This window comes from Pezoporus flaviventris, unplaced genomic scaffold, assembly GCF_033815535.1.
Source record: "Pezoporus flaviventris isolate CSIRO_AGI_PZ_B2104156 unplaced genomic scaffold, CSIRO_AGI_Pfla_v1 ptg000007l, whole genome shotgun sequence".
Taxonomy (NCBI): domain Eukaryota; kingdom Metazoa; phylum Chordata; class Aves; order Psittaciformes; family Psittacidae; genus Pezoporus; species Pezoporus flaviventris.
The window spans coordinates 49,594,029-49,611,176 of NW_026892555.1; the positions used below are offsets into that span (position 1 = coordinate 49,594,029).

The 17,148-nt window shown below is 37.6% G+C and overlaps 1 protein-coding gene across 1 annotated transcript; it reads left to right on the forward strand.

The window, feature by feature from the left end:
* The first annotated feature begins 699 nt into the window (after positions 1-699).
* NDC80 (NDC80 kinetochore complex component) lies at positions 700-16,712 on the forward strand. The gene is made up of 17 exons (XM_061448679.1): positions 700-923; positions 1,988-2,098; positions 2,565-2,651; positions 3,355-3,478; positions 3,599-3,771; positions 6,257-6,359; positions 7,167-7,256; positions 8,327-8,420; positions 9,543-9,649; positions 10,749-10,893; positions 11,171-11,376; positions 12,557-12,709; positions 12,981-13,070; positions 13,581-13,673; positions 14,616-14,746; positions 15,299-15,401; positions 15,763-16,712. Exons 2-17 carry the CDS (start codon positions 1,998-2,000, stop codon positions 15,883-15,885), a joined length of 1,923 nt encoding a protein of 640 aa, XP_061304663.1. The 5' UTR covers positions 700-923; positions 1,988-1,997; the 3' UTR covers positions 15,886-16,712.
* The last annotated feature ends 436 nt before the right edge of the window (positions 16,713-17,148 follow it).

Consider the following 17,148-nt stretch of genomic DNA (forward strand, 5'->3'; position numbering starts at 1 on the left):
GAAAACAGCAATAAGGCACAGCAGCTGCACAGACCAGGAATTCACACGGCAGCGCTCAGAGCAATAACACAAGCCCGGGGACAGCCGCCGCCCCAGCGCGACAGAGGCCGGGCCACAGTGCCCGTACCCGCGCGTACACTAGAACCGGGAGCTCGGTTTTGCCGGAACCCCCTCCTCGCCGCCACATCCCACCGCAGTTCGGCAGGACGAGCAGCCTGACAGCGCAGTTACCCTCCTTACCGCCGCTGGGTTGATGAAGCCGCTAAAGGCTCATTACGGCGGTGAGTAGAAAAGGGACTACCCTCCATTCTTGCCCCTCGCTGTACAGGGAGAAAAACACCAGAACTTATCACCGCACAGCAGCACCTCAGCCGCTTACCTTCACTGCTCCGCCACACCTGAGCCCCTCCATCTTGTTGTACGGCCACGACCTTTCCCCTAGGAGCTTCCGAGGGAATCCGTCATTTGTGTGTGAGAGGCCAGTCAAACGGAAGTGACACACCACTCTCCATGTCTTTTCACCCGTCACCCTTCTTCGTCGCTCCTCTATGACATAGCGCTGCGGCGCTCTAAGTGACGTCGTCAGCGGGCACATTTGAAATCGAGGGGATGCCTTAGGCGCCGCTCGCCGTAACGGTCGGGTTGCTGTGACGGGATTCTCTGTGGCGCAGGCCTTCCTCACCGAGGAGAATAGGGCCGCGCCGCGCACTGGGAGAAAGCCGGGGCTTTGGGGAGGCTGGTCCCGGCTGCGGCGAGTGTCGGGGTGCTGGCGTGTAAACGCCGCTAGCTTCTCTGTTTGCCTTTGATCCGGATTTAACGCGCTGTTAATGCAAGTGGAAGCAGTTGGGTCCAGTTCTGCCGTGCTCCTTCCTTTTTGTCTGCTGACGTGTGGACTAGCAAACTGCTCTTAAACCAGCCATTTGGTATGTTTGTGAAGACAATTTACTGTCTGCTTTGCGTCCCTGGTAAAGGAATTGTAGATTCTTGTATGAGGTCGTGGGTAAGCCACCCTGTGAAGTGGGCCTAAGCTAAACTGTCATGGATTGAGAACTAGAAGTGGAACTAGAAATGTGATTGTGTAAACACAATTTATATTGATAATGTGTTCGGGTAATGTTTGTAATGAAGGCTTTTTTTTTTTATTACTTATAATTCAATCACTTGAGCCCATACCAAACTAGATACTCTGTAGAGGGCAAAAGTTGGCATTTTTTTTCAAAATTAACTCTACCTCAAAATTCCGCTTAATGCCACTCTGGGGACAGTTCAAGGCTTCCAGTTTGATTTCTATTTTGTGTGGGTAGTCTGAAGATAGCCATAATGCTCTATCCCTGGAAGTGTTCAAGGCCAGGTTGGACAGAGCCTTGAGCAACGTGGTCTAGTGGGAGGTGTCCCTGTTCATGGCAGGGGGGTTGGAACGGGATGATCTTAAGGTCCTTTCCAGCCCAACCCATTCTATGATTCTGTAATGTTATTTTAGAATAGGCTTTCTAGTCATTGTGCTATGATATCGTGAGATCATTTTGCAAAATCAGTAAGCAGGCTCAGAATTAGGGTCTAAGGAATAAATGACATGTTAGGAACAGTCGTCATTTTAACATGGCTTTCCTCCCAGCTGATTAGACTGAAAAACTTCTTAAGCCATTTTGCTTTTGGAACTTGTAGGCTAGAAGTTACTACAGATGAGTAAAGGCAAAAAAACAGTAGGTTTTCAACCAGCACTGGCACTTTTATCAATAAAATAGCTAATTTGAAAGGCTGTGGCTGCTGCTATGCAGTTCTGGAGAGAGATACACACTTTTTGTGTGTGCGTTAATTTATATTTTTTTTAGGAGAACCTAATATTTTTTTAAACTGTCAACACTAGTTGGTCCAAGGTACAGTTCTATTTGTTTGTTTTGCTCCTTTCTAAAGTCATTGTGATGATTAAAAAAGTAAATATTCTTGGATCCTGCATTTTCTATTACTGATAGGTTTTGATTTACAGTTTAATCACAATGAGACGAAGCTCAAGTATTGCTGGCAGTGCTGGTCGGCAGTCTATGATGGCACTGCGAGTGCAGGACAGCAACAAGATGGGTCTTCAAACACCTCAGATGTAAGTGTTGCTTATCTTGCTAAGAATAGGGATATAAAACTAAGTCTAAAGAGATTTACTGTAGTGTGTTTCGGTGTCGAAGTAGCAGCTGAAAAAAAACATGAACAGCAAAAAGAAAACTTTCTGCAGCTAAGGACATTTGCACAAGTGATCCAGTTCTGCAAAAAAAAAAAAAAACTTTAATCTATTTGTATACCCATGATACATCTCAAATTGTAACACTTTTCTATATATATTTCTTTAGAGGTACTGAGGGGGAGGGCATGTGTATGAAATGTGTACTTGCATATCTTGCAGAAGAAGTCATGATTTATTGACAAATAATGCATTACAATCAGTTGGCTTTTCTGAGATGCTGATATGCTGAAGATGCTTAGGCTTATATGCATGTGTTTATAGTTTTCTTACATGAGCAAAAGGTGAAATGGTAGAAATATTCACTTGACTCCTTCTCCCTATTCCTCAGGAAGGACAGAGGTATGTTTGGGAAGCTGAGCATGAGCAAACCTACACCTGGAACTTCGGAAAGGAAAGTCAGCTTTTTTGGCAAGAGGTATTAGGAGCTTTAGATCTCTGTAGTGTAAATTAAAACAATAACACTCCCACACCATTTTGTATTCTTTCTCTCTTGATTGCTTTTCATTACAGCGAGTAATGGACCTTAGGCCAGCAACTCTTCAGGTCTGCCATCCTCCATTCTTTGATCACTAAACAATGATGTTGTGGAGTAGGAATTGCTCTGAGAGCTGTTTTTCCTCTTGGGAATGATAAGCATTGGAGACCTTAAGAGATCATCCATACATTTGACTGTTTAAGGAAGAACAGTGTCTTCAGTACACTCTGCTTTAGGTTCTCCTAGTTTCTGAGATGCAAACCTTCCAAAGTCTATAATCTTTCAGCTTAGTTTATGGTTTTCTGTGTTCTGGTGTCTTGCAAGGATCTTCTTTCGTAGGACACTGCTGTTGCAGGGAACTACTCCTTTTAAATATTCCTTAAATGCTTTAGTCTTTATATTTTGTTCAATAAACTGAAGAAAATATTCACCTAGGATGCAGTAATACCTCTGTTGAATGTGTGCAGCATTGATTCCAGGTTCCTGTTGTTTTTCCAGTCATCACAGGGAGAAACTTTCAGGCATCCCTTTATATAACAGATGCAAAAGAAACATAAAAATAGCAATTGGAGTGACTTAAGTACTTAGGGAGTCCTTCTTTATTTGTATTGTCACAAGAACTGTATCTATTTTTTGTTCTTAGAACTAGTGGGGTTGGAGGCTCACGCAACAGTCAGTATGGTGTGTTTGGTACAGAAAAGATCAAGGATCCCAGGCCACTTCATGACAAGGCATTCATCCAACAATGTATCAAGCAGCTTTGTGAGGTAACTTTTAAACTTATTCTAAATGTATGTTGTTAGGCGTAAAAGATGCTAATCAGAATATTTATTTTTCATGGTTTCAACTTTAGTTTTTTAGTGACTAATATGCCATGTTTCTTTCAGTTTCTTGCTGAAAATGGTTATGCCCATAATGTTTCCATGAAATCATTACAGTCTCCATCCGTTAAGGACTTTTTAAAAATCTTCACTTTTGTCTATGGATTTCTTTGCCCTTCTTATGAATTGCCTGACTCCAAATTTGAAGAGGAGGTTCCCAAAGTTTTTAAAGAGCTTGGGTAAGATTATTATTATTAGTCTGTTATGCTGAATAGATATGACACAGCTAGAAAATTAAAAGCTAAGAATTCTGCATGATAGCTGGGGAGAATGCATAGGCCTCATTATTCTTCTGAAACTACAATGTTGTGATTACTTTGTTTAATTTTTGTTTAGCTCCAAATTTACTCTCTGGAGTAACTGATTCTCTGATTCTCACTTTACTATATGTTTTGTATTTGAACATGCAGAACTTCAGGTTGCTGGAAGCTTGCTTTGAAATGTAAAATCTAATTATTTGTCTTTATTTCTTTTAAACTTTGAAAGACAGACACAAATCTTCTACTCTCTTGAAGGGTTCAAGGCCAGGTTGTATGGGGCTTTGAGCAACCTGCTCTAGTGGAAAGTGTTCCTGCCTATTGCAAGGGGGTTGGAATTAGATGAGCCTCAAGGTCCTTTCCAACCCAAACCAGTCTATGATGCTATGAAAAGCTTTTTAACAGACTGTTCTGGTTAATTCTGTTAAAATCAAAGAACTAAAAAAAAAAAACAAAACAAACACTACCAGTTTCAGAATGTTTGATTAGTTAAAAATAACTTTTCCTGTAATTTCTCTGTACGCTTTTGAAGCAGAGAGTAGAAATAATAAAAATGACCACTGAGGTAAAAAAAACACTAAGTAGCTGGATGTTGTAATCTCATTCAATAAGTGTTTGGAATCAGTAATGCACCAACACTTTCCAAGAAAGAAAATCCTCTATTTGTTGATCATGGTGAATTTTTAGGTCTTATTAAAACAAGTGAAGTGTAATTTGCTAGTGTAAATTCAAGCCCATGATGGTGTCAAAGCACCAGGACTCCTTAGATATAGGTATAAATCTGTTCTGTTCACTTCTTGGTATTTTAATAAAATCTGGGTTTAACCTATAACATTTGAAACTGCTGACCTAGCTGAGATGTTGAAAAGGAGGTTCTCAAGAGGCTCCACTCTGCTGCGCCAAGAGTGTAATCCTCCATGAAAAGACTTGTTTTGAGACCTCACTTTAAGTTTTCTTTTGAAAGCTAGAAAACAGACTTAAGTAATTAATTTTTAAAGATTCTTAGCCTGAATGGCTTGTGAGCACTTATTTATAACTATCAGTTTATCGGTAGCTTCCTGTTCTATGTTCTTAAAACAATTTTGGGCAGCAGTCAGTCTAAAGACAGAATAAAGTCTGCACTTCTGTGCTCCTTAACAAACAGAAGATTGAGATCATCTCTGTAATTAGCATGTTGCATGTTTTTAGCATGTTAATACTTTGATATGCAACTGTTCTAAAATTTATTTCTGTAATTGCATGACATTAAGCTGATAAACAGCTGTTTTGTTTTCAAAGTGCCTTAGACCCCAGAAGCAAGAATCTTGCCCTCTAACAACAGGACTCCTGTGTATCAATTTGTTTTCATATGTTAATAAATCTTCCAGGCTTGCACACCTATTTTGGAAGTCTAAACATCATCTATTGACTATTACTTCCTCCCTCATGTTTGCCTTTCCTTTGAGGTCTTTGTCTCATCATGAATCACCTCATGCTTACAGGTTACCCACTCCTTCTTCCTTAGTACTGCAGTGTCCAGCCCTCCTCTGTAAGAGAGGCTAAGGAGTGTATGAAGGGACTAAGGACTGTGTGAAGGAATAGTTTACATTGCTTTTGTATGAGGCCTTAATTGTTCCTAATCTTTAAATATGCAAAAGTCCATTTTTTTTCAATCATTTCCTCGATAGTGAGCCAGTAGAGGGAGGTGATTGTCCCACACTGCCCTGCCTTTAATATTGTGTGCAGTTTTGGGTACCTCAATATAAGAAAGGCATCAAACTATTAAAGTGTGTCCAGAGGAGGGTGGCCAAGATGGTGAAAGACCTTGAGGGCAAGACTTATGAGGAGCAGCTGAGGTCACTTAGCCTGTTTAGCCTGGAGAAGAGAAGGCTGAGGGATGACCATTGCAGTCTACAGCTTCCCCAAGAAGGGCAGCAGAGGGTGAGGTGCTGATCTCCCTTCTGGTGACCAGCAGTAAAACACAAGGAAATGGAATGAAGCTGTGTCAGGGGAGGTTCAGATGGGAAATTAGAAATAGACTTTTCACCAAGGGGACTGTCACTTACTGGAACAGGCTCTCCAGGAAAGTGGTCACAACACCAACACTGTCAGATTTCAAGGAGCATCTGGAAAATGCTTAGTCATATGGTTTAGTTTTAGTAGTCCTGCAAGGAGCAGGGAGTTGGACTCAATTCTTATGGGTCACTTCCAACTTGAAATATTCTTTGAATTACAAAATAAACCCATGGTAATTGAATAAAATAGTGTTGTAAGAACTTGGCTTACCTCCTTTGATGTACAGTATAAAGTACAGTTGAGTTTGTTCTTCATCTGTGCATTGATCTACATGTAAGTTGTTGTTTTCATGTCTACTTGTTTATCACTGTTTGCCACAGCTATAAAAAATGTATTTTCTTTGGCCTTGTAGGTACCCCTTTGCTTTGTCAAAAAGCTCCATGTACACAGTGGGAGCACCGCACACGTGGCCTCAGATTGTGGCAGCTTTGGTGTGGTTAATTGATTGCGTCAAGGTAACATTTGTCCTTTTTAAGTCAAATGTTTCCACATTTGGGGCTGGAATGTTTGTTTCAATACAGATCTCTTAAATGCTTTCTAAATATTTCTTTGATATTTATATAAAGAAAAAAAAGTAGATGTTCTTACCTGCTGTCTGGGAGCTAGTCCTTAGCCTTACTTTTAGTATTGAGTTTTTAATGTTAAGTTACAGTGTTTTTTAACTGTGTGCAATGGATAAATTTGTGTATGAGAGAGGTGGAAGGAGTTGATAACTTACATATAAAAATGTGAAAACGTAGTGGGTGTATTCGTGCATCTTCAGTGCTTATCATCTTGTGAGATCTGCCATCTTCTCCTACATTTGAAATCTAAAGATGGAATTTTCAATAGCAATTATTCAAGTGTTGTGCGATCATTTTACAGAATGGGGTAGGTTTGTTTGGGAGCAGGTTTTTTGTTTTCTAAAGTGTTAACTCTGCTGCTGCCAGCTCAGGTCTGAGCAAAATTTGGAATCTGTGACAAGTTCACTGCTGAATTGGTCACACGTAAAAATACCATCTTTTATGCTGAAAAGATACATTTGGCTTAGTAAGGCAATTTGTCAGTGTTGAATTTGGAGTTAATGTCTCTTCGCCTTTTAAGTCAACTAAACACAGGTTTATACCCTGATGTGATTGGTCACATTCTGAAGCAGCATCTTTACACCCACTTGCTGAAATCCTAATCCAGTGTTACTCTGCTTCTTATCATGAACATGAAACTAATATGAAAACTAATGGAAATCTTCACACTTGCTCTTTGTATGCACCTGTGCCTTTCAGCTGTATGCTGCCGTGAGGGAAAATGCGCCATCATTTGATGACGGACAGAACAGGGGAGGGGAGACAGATGATGGAATTGTACATAGTAAGGTACCATGGTTATCAGAGCTGTTCAACTGAATTTTTCCATATGCTGTAACAACACAAATATGAGACAACAGTTTTATCTGAATTTATACATTCTGTTCTGATTTATATTCACAGAGTTCTCTAGGAAGTATACTATCGTCATATAAAAAGCCTGATCAAGTAGTTTAACAGTGTAAAGACAGTGACTTCATCATAAATTTGGTGGTTCTTGCAGATACCTACTCAGTTCACCATTTAAAAATCGGTTGTAATATTTAATTTTCGAGCCACAGAATAAGGTGGCAATGTAATTCAGGCACTTAAAAATCTATCAGCTTGCTTTCTGTCAGATTTATCATAGATTATTAGTACTACTCAGATTTAACTCTGGGTCAGCCCACAACAGATGTTTGGAAGGGATTATACGATGTGCCAAAAAATCAAATTGTAATTTTGGACTAAGGTTACAAATCTAAAAGTTGACAAGTAAAAATGATTTAAAACTAAATGTGTGCTTATACCCCGATACATATGCACATATGTTGAAACAAAATTTACAATACTGTTGTAATTGCTTCTGAAAGATCTGTAATTTAAAGTCTCAAGTAAATTCTCGCATAACCTTTCTTTAATTCTAGATCAGTACTCTTGACATCTGCATATCTCAAGTATAGTGGTCATATTTAGGTTTGTTAAACAGACCTACCATTTTCCTAAACGAGCATGAAAGCATCATGTGCTTCAAGATAATAAATTCTTAAATGTTGTATCTACTGTTATTGTTAGGTACTGCAGAAAAATGTATCGAGTATTTCCAGACCTTTCTTAATGTGAATTCTAGATGTTGCCTCCTGCCAGGATATAATCTGTTGACATTCTATGTTTTAAGGGAGGGAAAAATGTTGAGGTTTTGGGGGTTTTTTTGTTTTTTTGTTGGTTTTTTTTTTTTTTCCCTTAACGGAAGTGCAGTCAAACCAGTGAAAGGTATTTTTGATGTCAGTTCAGTCCCATTGGTTGAGTAGATTTAGACTACATAGATATTTTACAGCCCTCTGAATTGTTGAAATGAAAACTTTTTAAACTGTTTTCAGGTTTTTATGGATTATTGTGTGAAGTGCTACGAGCAATTCATGAAGGGGGGAGATACTTTTGAAGAATTGGATGCAGAAGTGCAGTCAAAATTAAGTAAGTTTTAATGAAGTGTTTGTGTTACTGGTTTCTTTCCTCCTTGTAAAGTGAGCAAAACTGCTGCAAGTGAAAATAATCTGAAGGAGGGGAAGCCAAAATTCCGAAGTACTCTGACTCAATTTTTTTTTAATGCGTTTTTACTATTTTGGACAGATGGGTCATGCTCTACTATCAGCTATACCTGTACAATCCTGTTGTTTTCATGGCTTTGTGACAGCAAAGCAGTATAGAGTTCTTCAGATACAAATACCATCTATGCAGATGTTCTTGTTTATCTGACAAAATTAACAGTTAAAAAAGAAAAATATTACCAGAAGGTGCACATTTGATGAGTAAGGAAGTTCAGCTTCTAAAAGCCTGAGAACAGCTTGTAAGTGTTCCAAACTCTGTTGTTAAGGTTCCCGTGTATGATCCACCATGCAGCCATGCTTATCTTCAGGGAGATGGAAAAGTATTAATTTTTTTTTACTTATTCATTTCATCACCTACAGAAATGAAAACAGAATATGAGAACAAGGAGGAAAAGTAGTTCTTGCTTTGTGGCCTACTATGAAAAGCCAGACTAAGGACACTTCTATTGCAAGCTGTAGTCATCAGTTGGAGAGATTACAAGCTACCAGATTGTTGCTAGATATTAGTAGGAAAAAGTAAACATGGCATTGTTTAGCAAACACTGAAAGAAGTAAGGGAAAAAGATGTCTCAAGAGGCAAGGAAGTATGTGAATGAGAAAGGAGTATACAAATCAGCCTACCTTCTAAACCTGGAATAGATGGAACTTGCCTAACAAACACTATCTTGTACTGTGGGCTATATGACAGTTTGGAAACTGATCTCACATGAGCGATTTTGACCTCTTAAGAAATAAGTTTTTCAGTCCTCACTTTGTATCTTGTTTTTTGGGGGTTTTTGCCTATTTGCTTTGTAATGGAAGCCTGTGTGGTTTTTCTGATGGCTTTGTTAGTTGCTTCGGTTGGGTTTGTTTGTTGGTGGTTTTGTTTCCTTAAAATAATTGTCCAGATAATAGGTATTTACTGAGCTGAAGCTAAAGCACAGATACTCAGGTGATGATTTTCAGTGACATTAACTTGTAACTTCCATCCTCTTTTCTAACTCCCCAGAGGATCTATTTAATATAGATGAATTCCAGATAGAAAGTTTAGCAGCTGACAACAAAAGGCTTCACGAAGAGATTGCAAGACTAGAAAAAGAAAAGGAAAATGAGCCGGTTAGTAAAATGTGTCTATACTTGTTTATATGGTGGAGTTGCATTTTCTGTTATTGACCACTGTTGATTGTTGTCAAGCAAAAATGCTGATGGTATATTAAAAAATGGAAAATTATTATCAGTGCTCTAAGAGATTTTAATTAGGCTGGGTTATTACAGACTCTATACCATTGTAGTACAAGGTATTTACTGTGGAATTTTCAGTCACTGATATTATGCAGGTATTTTCAGTTAACAAAATCTTACATTGATTGAAATGTTAATAAAATAGTTGAACCACCTTTTTTTTTTTTTTTTTCTGAACTTCAACATTGTTTCTTCAAAACATGTTGGTATGAGAGCTCCTTAGGGGTCAGAAGAACTTTTTATAAGAGCAAGTAGTAATACGACAAAAGGTAGTGGCCTCAGACTGAAAGAGGGTAGATTTAGATGAGATATTAGCAAGAAACTCTTCACTATGGGTTTGGAGAGGTACCGGAACAGGTACCCAGAGAAGCCATGGCTGCCCTGTCCCTGGCAGTGTTCAAGGCGAGGTTGGGCGGGGCTTTGAGCACCCTGTTCTAGTGGAAGGTGTTCCTGCTCATGGCAGGGGTTGGAACTGAGTGATCTTTAACAATTCCATTGACTCAACAGTAACAATATATTTTAGGGAAAATTTCTTGTTTGAAAAGTTGGATTCTGCTTTTTAATACATCAGGAGTTCAAAAATGCTGTAGTGGCTGTGCAGCTGGCTAATTGAGACTCCTGGCTACTGTGCAAAAAGTGCTGCTTGTGTTCCTAGCTTCCTGTGGATTTCTGCCCTTTGTGTATTATTATACTTAAGCTGTGAATTACCTGTAGTAAGAAATTTATTAATGCAATGCCTGATGCAAATCAAAGACTAAACATAGGAACTAAGGTACAAACCATATTTTCAAACCTTTTTATTGTTTAAAGATGCTTAACTTGACTCTGCTGTCACAGGTAAAATTTATTAAAGTTCTTTAATTTTATGTTTATACTATTGAAGTTGACCAATTAACTTATTGTCTTGTCTGGAAAGCAAGATCATTATTTTAGATTAAAATAATAATGGCTGTTCTTTCAATCCGTTTACTAGGATCGTAGAGTATCGCTACGAAATGTGAAAGCATCTCTTCAATCAGATGTCCAGAAATACCAGGCTTACTTAGCTAATCTGGAATCTCATATAGCCATCCTTGATCAAAAAAAGGAAGGTGTGAATGAGGAAGTTGAGACAGCAGGTAAGAAGGTTTTGGTCACAAATTCAATAGTGAAGCTAGAAATAGGTTTAAAATAATTCTAAATCTCAGTGTCAGAACAGAGAGATACTTAGTGTGTGAAGATGGCACAAATAACTTTGCAAAATGGATTGCTAGTAGAGACTGTTTTTTGGCTGATAGCTGCTTGTACATTGGAGTAATGACATACGGTTATTTACTAATAAAAATACACAGAGATGAAGTTTAACTATATAGGCTGGTATTTTACATACATTTAACAAATGTTTTGTAAACTTAGAAATGGAAGTAGAAGCAATGAAGCAGGAGAATGCCCGGCTCCAGCACATCTTTGATAACCAAAAGTACTCAGTTGCGGACATTGAGAGAATAAATCATGAGAGAAATGAGTTGCAGCAAACCATTAACAAGCTGACTAAGGAAGTAGAGGCAGAAGAACATCAGCTGTGGAATGAAGAGCTGAAATATGCTAGGAGTAAAGAGGCGGTATGTGAAAACCCTATTACACTGAGAGGTGGTTATCAGTTTTCATCATACAAGCTTAAACCTAGGACTTGGACTATTGCTAACATCTTTCCTAAGTAATCTTAACAGCAGCATAGATATGTCTTAATAGCCTAAAGTGACAAGAATGGCTTCTCTTTACAATCTTGCTGAAAAAACACGAAGTGTTTGTTTTGTTGTGTTCCCCCCGTTTCTGTTTTGAGCATAATGGAACTGTATTCTTTCCTTTTTTTTTTTTTTTTTTTGCCTGCATCGTAACGATGCTAGAATATGCACCACTGTCAGGTCTCACTGTTAAGGCATCAAGAACTTTTATAACATTAGCAGTTTCAGGCTAATATTAAAATTTCAGGCCAAGGAAGTAATGCAAAATTAGAGCTTTAAATCAGTATCCGCATGCATTTAGGACCAGATTGATCCCTTATATGGAAGGTCTAATAGATTTTAAGGGACAAATTCAGTTCCCTCAAACAGATGAAAAGATATGGGCCTGTAAGTGGTGGGATTTAAAAGCTTCTGCTTTGCTAGATGGAGAACTAAAGAACTTGCATTTGGCAGGGTTAACTTTTATCAAACACTTGCTCAGTATGAAGAATTTAACTTAGTGATACCAAGTATGAAGCACATAACTAAAAAATATTTGGGTTTTGGTGTTTTCATGTAAATGGTACTCATTAATCAGAACATAGAGCATTTAATAAGCTTTGGCTAGCGGTGTGCTCAAGTGTTATTAGGATATGTGGCCTTTCCTGTCAAAACTAACAAGGAAAGCATATCAACATGATGACTGATCAGTTTTAGTTATTTGTATTATTGTCAAGCATGGTTTTCCTTCCTTGTTAACTAATCCTCAAAGCTGAGGCAGGAAAAAAAACAGCAGATGAGTAGGGGAAAAAACACAGGTGAAACCATTCAGTCATACCCATATACACTGGAAACCTTCAAGAGCAAATTCTGAAACAATCATAAAACAGCACTTAATCCAAGCAGTGCAAACTGCTGGACTGTCAGTACATACAGCTTTTGCATACTGTGGCATGACATGGAGTCATGTTTCTACACAGCAGCTCAGACACCTGTTTAAAGCTCTATATGTATAATTTTTGCAAAGCTTTTCATTTATATTTTCTGTATTATTTTTGCCCTTTTCTCCTCTGAATAGATCGAAATGCAACTGGCAGAGTACCATAAACTGGCTCGAAAGCTGAAATTAATTCCAGTAAGTGCTGAGAATTCCAAAGGCCATGACTTTGAGATTCAGTTTAATCCTGATGCAGGACCAAGTTGCCTAGTCAAATACAGAACTCAGATCAAGGTGAGTAGACCCAACACTAAATGTTTCTGTTACAGCTCATAAAAAAAAAAATTTCTTTGGAAATGCTGGAAAGGTCTCTTAACCTCTCAATGAAACTTAATTGAAAAAGCTTGTGATGCATTGCCATTATTGCATTATAATATAGGAAGGAAAATTGCTGTTGAAGGGTGTAGCAGCCTAAATAAAAAAAGGAGAGGGAAGAGATATACTGAGGTACATCTTAGTTCAAACTAAAAAACTGCATTAACCATATCTTGTATGTGTATTACAGGGTCCCCTTATGGAGATCATAAACCAGACTGAGGAAGAAATTAGGAAAGCTACTCAGCAGAAAATGGCTTTGGAAGATACTTTGGAACAGGTCTGTTGGTTAATGAAGATTAGGACTAAGATACTGTAATGTCACCTGCTGTTCTCATTTGGCCTTTTGCATGGGTGAAGTGTGGTATGGTGGGCTGGTTTTTGTTTTGATTGGTTTTGTTGTTGTTGGGTAGGGGTGGATTTTTTGGGGGGATGGAAGGGGGGTGCTGTGAGAAGATTGCTTTAATTATAGTGGAACCTAAAAGTTTCTGTGAGACTTAGGGTCTCCTTCTGTTGCTTTAAATAATATATATTCCCTGCATTGAAGATTATGCAGTTTACATGTATTTGACCTTAAACATTGGAAAGATTTTGTTTTAATAAGTTGCCTGTTCCACTCTGTTGTGTGGCTTACCATCACTGACACGTTGTCATGAGGAAGATTTTTAGCAATAGTGGTTTCAGGATAGTTTAAATATTTCTTGGCTACCACGTGTTGCTTGTGATGGCATGGGTTTATATGCTGGAATTCTTTTTGAATTATATTTTATCAGTCATGTTTTCATTTTAGATGAACGTAATGGTAGCAGACAAGAAAAGCAGTGTGAAAATGCTAAAAGAAGAAGCTGAAAAGCTGGATGATCTTTACCGTCAGAAGCTTAAGGTAGAACTTTTTATCAGTTGATGACAATCTATCCTTGATGTCCTTAATCTTTATACATAACTTTTAGGTTTGCATTTTTGTTTGGACTTCTGGCCTTGCCTCGTTGCATTCCTCTTGCAGGGTTCTCTAATTCTTTTCAGAAATATTTCTGTGCTACCTTAAGTGAGTCAGTTTTCACTTTCTTGTAAGAGAATCTGGCATCATACTTCGGCAGATTCTGTAAGTCATGAGCTACTATGTCCAGTAATAAAACTAGTGGCAATCATCTCCTGACCTCAGGATTTCTCAAAGCATGTGCTTGAAGGAGATTTTAGAGTTAACAGAATCTGCCTTGTCTATTCAGAAGGAGATTTTAGAGTTAACAGAATCTGCCTTGTCTATTCAGCTCATATATAATAAATACAGGTTTTAGTAAACATGTTTAATCACATTAAAAAGTAAGGAAGAAATTATTTGACTAAAAGCACACTAAGTGTTGTAATAATATAAAACTGTTGCTTTCTTGATTTCTCCCCCCCCCCCCCCCCCCCCGGTGAGGGAGTGGGGGAGTGGACCCTGTCCTAAATGGCTGCTTCAGTAGCTCCCAACTATCAGTATGGCTTTGGTGAGGCTGTGGTGCCCAGGAGAAAAATGCTTTTTGAATTAATCTATTGTTTCACATAACTGCTCTTCTAAATCAAATTTGGGAGCGATAACCACAAAACAGGGTTATTTCATTGCTAATGTCTGCTTAGGTGGCTGAGGATGATCAATTTAGTTTATACCTGAAACTTTAGGTTTGGGGGATGTCCTTGTGTTCTTTTCTCAGTTCTGAGTTTGGAGTTACTTGTTTGAATTCTGAATTCAATTATCAGAATGTAATTGGGTAATAGAAATGAGGGAAAAAATCCTAATTATTCCTGATTTATGCAATTTATTTATTTTTTTCTCTTATGTTTACAGGAGGCAGAAGAGGAAGAGCAAAAATGTGCAAGTGAACTGGAATTGTTAGAGAAGCATAAGCAATTACTTGAGAGCGGTGTCAATGAAGGTCTCAGTGAAGCCACAGATGAATTGCATGATCTGCAACGAAAGTAAGGCCCATAACTTCTAGTTGTTTGTGTAGTTTATTTTGGGATTTATGTGTTCTAAGGATAAAGACATTTTCTTGAATCCTAGCATAAAATTCCTTGCTGAGCTGGTATCCATTTCAGTATATTAACTTCACAAATTCACAGTTGAAAGATTTTTCTCCTCCACATTTACTGTTTTGCTAGAATATTTCTCTGCTGTATCAGAACTCCTGATACCCATGTAATTTTTTTTTTTTCCATATATATGGTTGTAGTAAAGAAATCAGTTTGTTTCTAAACTTATGTGACAGCTACATCTTTACAGGCCTACAGTCTGGAAAAACTGTTCTGACTCTATTCTGACTCTAAGGCACTTTGTTTCTTACTGGTTAGCACAATATGGTCCTTTTTCTTCTAACTTGGGTATTAATAAATAAATCTATATCGGTTCAAGTTGAGACTAAAGAAAAAAGTTATGGCTAATGATGACAATATATCAGAGTTGAAGTGATTGTTTTAGATGTCAGGAATTTAATAATTATGGACGTGACTTCGAGTGTCTTTACTTTTCAGGTATCAAGTTGTTCTGCAGACAAAAACAGAAGAGAGAAGGAAAGCCGGTGATAACTTGCATCGTCTTTTGGAAATCATTGCTAGTCATGTACTATCTACAGAGGTAAGCTAAAACTTGGTATTCCTAATTAATTCTTTCTAGAAACATCTGCAACTGCAGCTAAATGCACAGAAATTGGAACTTACTCTTTCCAATAGAGTAACAGTTATTTTAGAGCTGCTCCACTGAGTCTGTGGATTCTAGTTAAATAAATTTGTTCACAAAACCTTTGGCACAAATAATCAAAACTGATCATTAAATTTCAGCAGTAACATCCTGTCATGTTTAATCTGCTTCTAGCAGACAACTTTCAGTTAAGTGTTTAACTGAAATCACTTAACCTGTGCAATGACTGCTTAAAATGCTTTAGCAGAACCAGTTCAATAGAGACCATGATCTAATAAACTTTCTATAACTCTTCTAGAAATATCTTGAGGAACAGAATGTGAAAATTGAGAAAGACCATAAGGAATTCATGTCTGAAGATCTGTTGTCAACCTTGACAGGAATTCTAGACAGTTATAAAAAGAAGGCTGAAAGTCTGTAATTGCCAAGAAGGTGAAGATGAAACTTTCTGAAGCTCTGGTATGGTGCCTTCTGAAAGAATGAGTCTTTCTTGTGTTCAGCAGCAGAACTTGTTTTAAGTGTAAAGAAATGTTTTTTATGAATTTCCTTTGTTATATGGGCACAAATACGTTAAAAAAATTAACCAATACATTTACATTTTCTTAGGAAAGGCTTTGCTTGCACTTCCTCCTTGCTATGTATTAAACATGATTACAAACATCTGTTACAAGACAACTGTGGAACAACTAAATTTTATTTTTCTTTATAATAAAATCATTTCTCTCCTGGGAACATTAGTAAGATGAGTACTGTTAACTTGTTACAGTAACAAATCAGAGTGGACTTAAAGATGGAACCGCAAGTAACAGCACAAATGCAGAGGGTAATGACAACTTGAAATACTGCTACTTAGAAATAACTACTGTTTTTTTGTAAATGTGTAATATTTCTAACTGATTAAAGTTATGCTTTCTCTTTTAGAGTATAGCTTGTGCATTTCCTAACACACATATATAGTTAGCATGCATGCATGACTGCATATCCATCCCTAAGCCTTCCTTTTAGTAGCAAGACCAAATGTGAGTGTATTTTAGCCTCTATCTTGTTCAGTTATCTATGAAACTGCCCCAAGACCCCTCTTATATATGATATTTTTTTTTAACCAAAACCTCTTTGAAAAGATCAGTAGTTACAGTCTTGTAAATAGTCTAGAGAAAGATAATCAGTTTGAAAACAAAGTTCTGTCTCTAACTGCTCGTAGTCCCAGATGAAACCTCACTGTACTACTTAAATCTATCTCTGGTTTACACATTCAAGTAGGGCAGCCTGTGAATTCTGGCAGTCCAGGTAGTCAGTTGTAGATTTTGCTAATGTTAGATACATCAAAATGGTCCAAAATGAGTCTGCAATCTTAGAACAGTAGGACAGGCTCTGTTGTTTGTTTGGTTTTGTTTGGGTTTTTTTTCCTTCCTCAGGAAAGTAGCAGTAAAATTAGTGCATGGGGAAATACATTGAAGAAAATGTAACCCATCTCTTGAACATGTACTTCTTGTCAGTGCTGTGTGGAAGTAGTATCTTATCTACTCGGTATATACTTTTGTGTTTAAAAAAAAATAATAAAAATTCAGCATTTATTAATAATAAATAAAATTATTATTAATGAAAAATAATAAAAATTCAGTCTTGGTTAGTTTAGTTTATGGTAGCATTTTCTAATAAAAATACTGAAGTATTCCAGTGTTTT

Bases quoted from the DNA above. Each gene is read 5' to 3' on its own strand.
- NDC80 (XM_061448679.1), top strand. From the start codon at position 1,998: ATGAGACGAAGCTCAAGTATTGCTGGCAGTGCTGGTCGGCAGTCTATG. The intron at 2,652-3,354 runs GTATTAGGAGCT...TTTTGTTCTTAG, and splicing joins GTCAGCTTTTTTGGCAAGAG to AACTAGTGGGGTTGGAGGCT. The intron at 3,772-6,256 runs GTAAGATTATTA...TTGGCCTTGTAG, and splicing joins AAAGTTTTTAAAGAGCTTGG to GTACCCCTTTGCTTTGTCAA.